The sequence below is a fragment of the Bos indicus x Bos taurus genome, chromosome 1 (genome assembly GCF_003369695.1).
Source record: "Bos indicus x Bos taurus breed Angus x Brahman F1 hybrid chromosome 1, Bos_hybrid_MaternalHap_v2.0, whole genome shotgun sequence".
Classification (NCBI taxonomy): domain Eukaryota; kingdom Metazoa; phylum Chordata; class Mammalia; order Artiodactyla; family Bovidae; genus Bos; species Bos indicus x Bos taurus.
The window spans coordinates 118,576,771-118,586,926 of record NC_040076.1 but is presented as its reverse complement, the minus strand read 5'-3'; the positions used below and the strand labels follow the sequence as shown (position 1 = coordinate 118,586,926).

Below are 10,156 nucleotides of genomic sequence, written 5' to 3'. Positions count from 1 at the left end.
AGAACAAGAGTTGATTAGAAGGCAAATTAGTTCACTGTGGTGATCCTGGAGAGAGACAGTAGTATTCCAACACACCTTCCACCAGGCTGAAGGCATAAAGCTGCTGATGGATTGGATATGAAGAGAGAGGAAGGAGTAAATAAAAACTAGAGGCTTAAGCAACAGTCTCCAACCTGGCTGCTCCTGAAAGACACTGGAGTTGTAAGTACAGTCTCTCAGGCTTATCACTATAGATTATGATTCAGTAGACCTTGGTTGAGGTTGAGGCCATAGTATTTCTATTCCAAGTACTATCAAGCAGTGACTGTGACCCAAGGGACATTTGAGAACCATTTGATACATTAAGAAGGTATTTACACTAAATAGGGAGTCAGAGCTTTCAGAAGATGCATGGTGCAATGTTGTTATATAGCAGGGGATTCAACTTGTATTTAGTAAAGGCTTTCCAGAAGACAAACTTGGCCCCTTGAGTGAATAGGCAATATTATCATAAATAACATCTATAAATGAATTGTAATATTTACCTCTTTAATGTCACTGAAATGTATGGAATTAAGCTAAGGAAGCGGAGAAGGCAATGGCACCCCACTCCAGTACTCTTGCTGGAAAATCCCATGGACGGAGGAGCCTGATAGGCTACACAGTCCATGGGGTCGCTAAGAGTTGGACACGACTGAGCGACTTCACTTTCATTTTTCACTCTCATGCATTGGAGAAGGAAATGGCAACCCACTCCAGTGTTCTTGCCTGGAGAATCCCAGGGACGGGGGAGCCTGGTGGGCTGCCGTCTATGGGGTCGCACAGAGTCGGACACGACTGAAGTGACTTAGCAGCAGTAGCAGCTGCAAGCTAAGGAAGACTTGGTTTCCCCTTAAATAAAAGTCTGCCACAGTCTGCTTTTTTTCTACTACAAATGGATTATTAACTATTTTTACACTTGGGTATGTTATGTGATGGGCTTCCCTGCTGGCTCAGCCTTTGATAATTTATTTCTCTGAGTTTCTGATGCTGAGATTTAATCTTCTTTAAGAGAAAACAATCTGTAAGAAAGCAATGAGGAAAGACAATATTTACTAGGTACTTATAGCTCAATTCTCATATCAGCCCTATAATGTATATATAGATTTCTCATTTCTCTGGTAATCAGAGAATAAGAAAGGTTAAAAACTTTGATTCAGATCTGTGTATGTTCTAAATCTAAAGCTATGCTCTGCATTAAACAAATGAATGATCAATACAGACAATGAGATCAGGGAAATGGGCCAAGAGATCAAGAGTATTCTCTGTATATACCCATAAATGCCAGAAACAAATAATGGAAAAGCTTTCATTTTGCTTGCTATGAAGATAAGGACAATGGCCTTGAAATAGGACTTGGAAAATACTTTTTACAAAAAGGCATTCCTAAATAGGCTGCCTGAAATTTTATAAAAATGAGTGGGTAAGAAAATTCAAGGATAGGGTTAAGTCATAAATTTTGGCTTGGACACAATTCAGCTTCACAATGTATAGACTTTGTATCTTAAAAGCCTATATAGAATTATCCTGTTTTCACAGTTGTTTTATTGGCCCAGAAGAGAGAAAACTTCTATGATATGACTATATAATACTGTGGTGTATTCAGGGTCGGCATCCTTTTAGAGATAAGGGCTGCGCAGAAGGAACCCTGGGGCCCGGTGTCACCCCTTCCGACCCCCCTGGCAGGAACCCGACGCTAGACCATCCAACACTTGCTAAAAGGTCATCCTTGTGTCTCCTTTGCCTCCTCCAAGGTAATTCCCAGCCATCCCTGCCCTTTCCCATTCACAACATGGACGCTCAGCCCCGTCTTGGTGCAGGGAGTCAGTTATTGCCCTCAGGCTTATCTTTTCTCTGTCTCCTGCCCACCTACCCTCAACACTTATCCTCCGCATTCCTTTCAGGCCAGTTGGTTCCTTCTTTTGTCCATACCCCCCACCTAGGCTCCCTTTCAGACTGTCCTCTACCTCAGCTCCCCCCACCCCACCATCAGTCGTGCAGGTCTGCCAGAAATAGGAAGATCTGTAACCCACTGCTCAAAGAGATGGGCCTTCCTAGCCATCCCCTCCCGGTGTGCTGGACCCTCCCAGCCCAAGTGGTTGTGCGTCTTTCCTGTGCTGCAGAAACCCCTCCTTACCCACCTCCGTTCATCCACAGCAGGACATTACACCTGGAGTTGGGCTTTTCCTGGTGCTTAGGAGACTGAATCAAGAGCCAGAGAAGGCACGGGACCTTGATCTTGAGAGTTATCAGAGAATGAAGACATGCAGGCTTTTTTTTTTTCTTCCTCTAAGTTCAGATGCTCTTTTTTTTCCTTCCAGATTTATTGGGATATGAATGACATGTAACACTGGGTAAGCGTAAGGCGTACAGCATAGTGATTTGCCTGGAAAATCCCATGGATGGAGGAGCCTGGTAGGCTGCAGTCCATGGGGTCGCTAAGAGTCGGATACAACTGAGCGGCTTCACTTTCACTTCTCACTTTCATGCATTGGAGAAGGAAATGGCAACCCACTCCAGTGTTCTTGCCTGGAGAATCCCAGGGGCAGGAGAGCCTGGTGGGCTGCTGTCTATGGGGTCACACAGAGTCAGACACAACTGAAGTTACTTAGCAGCTGCAGCAGCAGTGAACATTATCTCCTACAGATACAAAACTGAAGAAATAGAAAAAAATACATCCTGCTTTCCTTGTGATGAGAACTCTTAGGATTTACTCTTGTAACAGCTTTCATATATAACATATGGTGGTATTAATTAGGTTTATTGTATATTGCATCCCTAATACAGGCTACTCTTGCGTACAGGAAGTCCTTCTTGGGATCCGACCACATTCCCTTAGAGTACTTTATCCACTCTGCCAGTATTTGAGCTCTTGCCCTATAGGGGCCATGTTTTTTACTGAGGCAACAGAATAATGGTTAAGAGCATGGACTCTGGAGCCAAGTTGTTAGATTCAACCCCTGACTACACCCCACTTAACTAGCTTACTGGCAATTTCCCTTCCATGTGTCTTGCTTTCCATTAATAGTTCCAGAATCAAATATGGAGTTAATAGAAATGTGCTGATGGCCAACGTATGTGGCCATCGACAGTACCTATTTCTTAGTATTGTTTTGAAGATTAAATGAATTCAGGTCAGGTGCCCTTGGACTAGTGCCTGGCACAGAGTAAGGTGTTACATAAGGGATTCATTGTTATTATTAAGGTGGATATGTTTTATCTCCAGTGCCCAGCAGCAGTGCTTCTAAAGGTCTTTTAAGTAAGGACTGACTTCCACTCCTCAGTGATGAGTACTAGCAGGTGGGATTAGGGGAGACCACTGGACAGGCTGCTGGCAGGGAGGAAGCACAGTCACCCCCCAGTCTTCTCTTCTAGATTATAACTGGTGGATTAGGTGGAGTATTTTTCTTTAAATAAACTTTTTATTGTGGAATAACTGTAGATTGACCACAAAGCTGCAAAGACAGTAGAGTTCCCGAGGAACCCCTCAGTCTCCCCCCTCCCTGTGGGCATCTTGTGTTATACTGGTGTTTGTCACAACTCGGGGGCAGTGTCAGTCTGTTTCTGTGACCTCCCCCTCGCCCACCCTATCTTCTGATTTCACCTGTTGTTCCCTAACCCCTTCCTCTGTTTCAGGATCCCCCCAGGATGCCGAGTTACACTTAGTTTTCACGTCTCCTCAGCAACCTCTGGTCTGCGGAGGCTTTTCAGACTTTTCTTGTCTCCTGTGACTTTGATGTTTTGAAGAGTGCAGGTTGGATATTCTGTGAACTGTTTCTGTTTGGTTTTGTCTCATAGACTGAAACTTGGAGAAGGAAATGGCAACCCACTCCAGTATTCGTGGCTAGAGAATCCTGTGGATGGAGGAGCCTGGTGGGCTGCTATCCATAGGGCTGCACAGAGTCGGACACGACTGAAGCGACTTAGCATGCATCACTTAGCATACACCTATACTAAGCCACTCAACTCTTGTGATTTACTTATTCTGTGTTCACTTTGAAGTTTCCTTCTATAATGTCCAGTCTTCCAGCTACCACTTCTCACTACTGTTTGCCTAGAACAAAAATAGGAAGAGTTAAATGTTCAATAACAGAGCCTTTGAACACTAGGTCCTTTTCTATTAAGTATATGGATTTATTTAACTTTATTTTAGGTGGTTAGAAGCCTTTTTTGGTTTCTGTGCTCCTAGTTGGGATGAACAGAAACCTAGTCTTCAGATAACTAATACTGCCTTATTGTTGTGACCATGTAATATGCAATCCAAATAATTTGGAGCTCTCCACCTGTATCACGAGATCACAAGACTCGTCCTTTTTTTATAAAATTGAGGATATCAAAGCATCTTAACTAGGGAGTGAGGAGAATGAAATATATCATCTAGTATAGACTTTCTGTGTTTACTTATTCCCTTTGGTTCCCAATTTTTTTACACTGCATAAGAGAAGAGCTCTAAACGTAAAAGGCTGACGTAACTTTTCTTTGGCTGTGCTGGGTCCTTGTTGCTGCACACGGGCTTTCTCTACTTGCAGAGAGTGGGGGCTGCTCTCTAGTTGTGGCGTGCAGGCTCCTCACTGCAGTGGTTTTAAAATCCTATGATGTACTATTAGGGAATAGCCCTTCCCTACCCTAACAAAAAGGGTAAAATAGTTTAAACATTCAGCAAACTGTAGCCTAGTTAATTTTATCTGCCTTTCTAAGACACTATTGACAGAATGCTGAAAAAATGGCAAACTTACTGAAAACATTTCAAAACATTAGTCCTGTCTCTGCTTTAGCAAATGGCCCACATATTTTAATAATATATAATCTCTCTGATGACCTTTAATATCACATTTATCACATTAAATACCCTCTTGGAATACTAGACTGGGTTTCAACTGTGCAAAGACATGCCCTAGAATTTATCTACCAATTTAAGAAATCATTTTGACATTTGCTGTTCTTCTACGTGAAGTCCCAGTGTAGCCTAGTTATTATATCTTGGTTCAGATTAATAGAGGTGTCCTGTTCGATGTACATTTGAATCATATGCATTATTAAAATTATATTTTCATGTAAAAATTAATTTTCATATTTAAAAGTAGAAGCAGGTTTAAATCTGTCAGAAAATTCTTGATCAAGAAGGTTCAACACGGAGCTGGAAAAGAGATTTTTTAAAATCCCATCTTAACCTTTGAAAGATCTGACTGGAAATAAGAAATCATCTGCCCTTTCAAAAGCAGCATATTATTATGGCTTCATCTAGAAGACTGTTCTCCCTTATTACCACACAGTAAGTGTAAATACATTAACATGGAAGAAAACATTATGTCTGCTAACAGGGTTTCTAATCAACACAGTTTCTCCCTCTGAAGTAGACATTACTGCAGGGAAGCCTCCCAACCATTATTCACAGCTATCAGTATCTTAAGATCTTTTTATTTAGAAGTAACATAAAAATGAGGTACTGAATTCCAGAATGTAGAACTTGTAAGGAAGGTTATACATACTTATTGGTGAATTAAATGAAGGAAAGCTGTTGTATTTCACCTTTTGAAAATATTTTCAAGTTTAATATGCTGCTGCTGCTAAGTCACTTCAGTCATTTCCGACTCTATGTGACCCCACAGACTGCAGCCTACCAGGCTCTTCCACCCATGGGATCTTCCAGGCAAGCGTACTGGAGTGGGTTGCCATTGCCTTCTCCACAAGTTTAATATAGTTGAAAACCTAAGGTTAAGCATTTGAATTCTTATTAATAAGCCAAACATATCATTGTCCTCATGTTTTTGATGAATCTTCTTTCCAAATACTAATGAACAGACCTTTGTTAAGGAATAAAAAACACACCAGTGAGTGGGAATGCAAACTACTACAGCCACTATGGAGAACAGTGTGCTGCTGCTGCTGCTGCTAAGTCACTTCAGTCGTGTCCAACTCTGTGTGACCCCATAGACGGCAGCCCACCAGGCTGCCCCGTCACTGGGATTCTTCAGGCAAGAACACTGGAGTGGGTTGCCATTTCCTTCTCCAGTGCATGAAAGTGAAAAGTTAAAGGGAAGTCGCTCAGTCGTGTCCGACTCTTCGAGACCCCATGGACTGCAGCCTTCCAGGCTCCTCTGTCCATGGGATTTTCCAGGCAAGAGTACTGGAGTGGGGTGCCATCGCCTTCTCTGTGAGAAAAGCTGCTGCTGCTGCTAAGTCACTTCAGTCGTGTCCGACTCAGTGTGGAGATGCCTTAAAAAACTGGAAACAGAACTGCCATACAACCCAGCAATCCCACTGCTGGGCATACACACCAAGGAAACCAGAATTCAAAGAGACACGTGTACCCCAATGTTCATCGCAGCACTGTTTACAATAGCTAGGGCCTGGAAGCAACCCAGATGTCCATCGGCAGATGAATGGATAAGAAAGCTATGGTAAACATATACACAATGGAATATTACTCAGCTATTAAAAGGAATGCATTTGAATCAGTTCTAATGAGGTGGATGAAACTGGAGCCTATTATACAGAGTGAAGTAAGTCAGAAAGAAAAACACCGATGCATATTAATTAACGCATATATATGGAATTTAGAAAGATGGTAATGATGACACTATATGCGAGACAGCAAAAGAAACACAGATGTAAAGAACAGACTTTTGGACTCTGTGGGAGAAGGCAAGAGGGTGGGATGATTTAAGAGGAGAGCATTGAAACATGTATATTACCATATGTAAAATAGATCGCCAGTCCAGGTTTGATGCATGAGACAGGGTGTTCAGGGCCGGTGCACTGGGATGACCCTGAGGGATAGGATGGGAGTGTAGTTGCGGGGGCGGAGGGTTCAGGATGGGGAACACATGTACACCCATGGCTGATTCATGTCAATGTATGACAAAAACCACTACAATATTGTAATTAGCCTCCAATTAAAATTAATTTAAAAAACCACACCAGTGAATGCCTTTGATATCCCCCAAAAGAAAATATGCATTACCTGAGTATAATTTTATTGGTACTTAACTGGTTTTAAACATAAGACGATTATTTTCTTGATATTCCCAATCATGGAGCTGTAAAAAGGGCAAAGTCTATAATCCATAGTGGTATCTAGTATACCACTATACATAGCTGTTATCACAGCTCCTTTTTTTCTGCCTGATGGGAAAATAAAAATAACTGAAACCAATGTTTAAGATCAAGATACTTAAAATTTTAAAATATATACACTGAGTTCTAAACAAGAAAGTCAGTTAAACTGAAATTTAGTAAAATTAAAAAAGGGCAGGAATATGAGTCAATTTTTCTCAGCTACTTGTACTTTTTATGTACTGTCAGTAAAAAATAATTATATAAAATAGACATCTTAACAGAAATATGAGATTTATAAAGATTAAACATTCTTTAAAGAAAAGGTACTCATTAAAATATGGCACTGAGAAAGTAATAATTTTTGAAACTTTTATTAATTTTAAATTTAAAACAAAATCCAGTTTGAACCACAAATGGAAACACAGTATTTTCAAGATATTTCTAAAGCTATTACTCTACATAATAATGAAACAGAGTTAACAGCACAAACATAATGTGAACTTTTCATTCCAGGAGTTTATATATTCTCATAGGACGAATTTGTTTTTTATTTAACACCACTTAATGGAACTATATAAAACCAAAAAGGTATTTTTTAAATGACTTGTCACATGAATGTGTTTAAAAACACAAGTCTGTAAATGCTTGGGTAAAGAAGCAGTCTTCACTTTACAGTGAGTTTGTAAGGTTTTGCCTTTGTAAGCAAGGAGAGTAGAGTGTGTTTTTTGCTGCAAACTCTTTTTATACTTAATCTTACAAGAGTACTGGTATATTGAGAACCCGTATATCTATCATGTTTTATGAGATCCTGATCAACTTGATTCTTTGTGCTAGTTCCTCTCTATCACTCCTTATGCTAGTGGACCAACCTCAAATTGTAATTCCATTCTCATCGTCGCAGCAAGGTCTATTGGTCCTTTTCATCACCTGCTGCTGAAGAGAAAAAGGCCTGGGAAGATTCTTGCTGTCTAATCCACTGTTCCCTTAGAGCAAAGGATAGGGCTCAGAGAAGGGAAGGATTTAGCTGGTGATAAAATATGTGTTAAATCTAAGATGTGTGCCCTAGAAGACAACCCTGCCTCCAATCTCCTCTTATCTTTCAGTCAAGTCACTTCCAACACTGTAAGTAAAATATAAGGTGTTCTTAAATTTGTGTCATCAAACATGAAGCTTCTCCTGTTACAATTATCAATTTCTTCCTTCTTTGGATTAAAAATAAAGTTTCCCTTAAGGAAAAAACACCACTTACTACCTAACCTGATTGATAAAGTTATAGATTGTTTTAAATATGACTAAAAGAGTTATCAAGAATTCTGTGGCAGCTACTGTTTGATTATTAACAAAAAAGTAGGAAAATGATGACTGATTCTATAAGTAGGTGTAAGGGTGAATTACTCAAGTTCCAAAATCAAACTCTGATTCTAAACATAATACCAAAGAGAATTCTCCATTTAGGGATTAAGATGTCTTTAAAAGTCGAAATAATTTTGGAGGTCATCCAACCCAACTTCCATCCAGATATCATGCCTCTCACATATAGTAGTCTTCTGAATTATAAAAATTTATAAAGTTTTTTTTTAAAGCACATAAATAATATTATCTATATATAGAAATATCTATTCAGCAACTCCATAATTTAAATAGTCAAATCAAACTGGGCAGAACTGGTTCCTTCTCATCCCCACAGACTGTATTTACACACTAACACATCAAGTTACATTTAAATAAAAAGAATAGTACCACCTGACTAAATGGAGAGAATTCTGCTCTAACACAAACCCTAATTTTTTTTCATGAACATAAAATTGTAAGTCTTATTTGAATTTTTGAATTTTCTTATTTGAATTTTCTCTCAATGATACTGTGAAAGAAAAATAAACCAAAACACACACACATATATGAACAAAACCAAACAAAAACCAGGTAACTTGCTAACCTGGACTTTGGTCTCTCATGTAATGTTCTGGAATGCATATATGGTTTTCAAAGGTCCAATAAAATCAATCTCTTGTCTAGTCTGTGTACATATTAATCGTTTACAAGGATTGTGAATCCACAGCATCACAAATGGGAGGCTTTGGTGACTAACCAAATGTGTCAACATAGAAAATAACTCTCTATTTGGTCAAAGTATAAAAGGTTTGACTTTTTTGGAAATATGAAAAAGCTGAGTACTTGGGAGATACATGAAAATACTCAGCATAGATAATATGAAAAGTTGAATAAAAGTAACTTTTTCTCCCAAAAAAATTATTTTAGGCCACGGCATATAACAGAACTTATTGCTATTTGAAATATCATTAAAAATAGGTTCATATATAGAAGGCGATTAGTAATACCTCTTCACTAATATAAAATATGCCCCTTTTAGCAGACATACTCTAGATATAATTTCTAGAACTGCATTTTTCTCATTTCTAAAACTTGTGTATGTATCTGATTAAACTGAGCTTACCAAATTCCACAAATTTATAAATCAATTAAAGTTCTGATTTCATTGATTTTAGCTTGTTTCATTTCACTCGCATTTGTTTTCTTAGTTCCAAAGGCTCCAGCTGCAAGTTCTCTCTTCGTGTTTTGTATTTTCAGCATGTTTTCTTCAACAGAATCCTTCACAATGAACTGTAAAAAGAAAAACAAAGTTAAATTGGTTAGGTACTTTATAGGTCACAATACTTAAATTCTTTAATTAAAAAACTGAGACCTAATGAAAATAATGCCCTACTCTAAAGGAATCTGCTTCCTTATAGTATTATGTAGCTGTCAAAAATGATCAATAGTAATCTATTACAAACTGTTTCACTATCCCTCTTTTCCTCAATATACAGTGGTAATATTAGAATATGGTATGATAGCTAGAGATGAGTGCCATTTTCCCCTATTACTCAGTGTATTTCTCCTGTATAAAGAATATAGCTATAAGGACATGTTATAACTCTATCATCAGATAAGAGCAACATATAAAAAAAGCAAACTTTATGGACAACACTGTAGCTGGAATATTAGCAAAATAAATTCAGCATATTTAAAAAGCCAAGTAAGATTTTCCCAGAAAGAATATACCTTCATCTGGCATAAT

General features: G+C 38.8%; 1 protein-coding gene across 2 annotated transcripts in view; it reads right to left on the bottom strand.

The window, feature by feature from the left end:
• Positions 1 to 7,751: 7,751 nt before the first annotated feature.
• Positions 7,752 to 10,156, bottom strand: part of HLTF (helicase like transcription factor) — a 63,153-nt gene continuing 60,748 nt past the window's right edge. Inside the window, exon 25 of one of the 2 annotated variants that reach the window (XM_027543801.1) lies at positions 7,752 to 9,699. In XM_027543801.1, coding sequence (XP_027399602.1) covers positions 9,547 to 9,699 — 153 coding nt within the window. In that variant the 3' untranslated portion in view covers positions 7,752 to 9,546. The remainder of the gene's footprint in view (positions 9,700 to 10,156) is intronic. The other variant, XM_027543811.1, reaches the window with a different exon arrangement.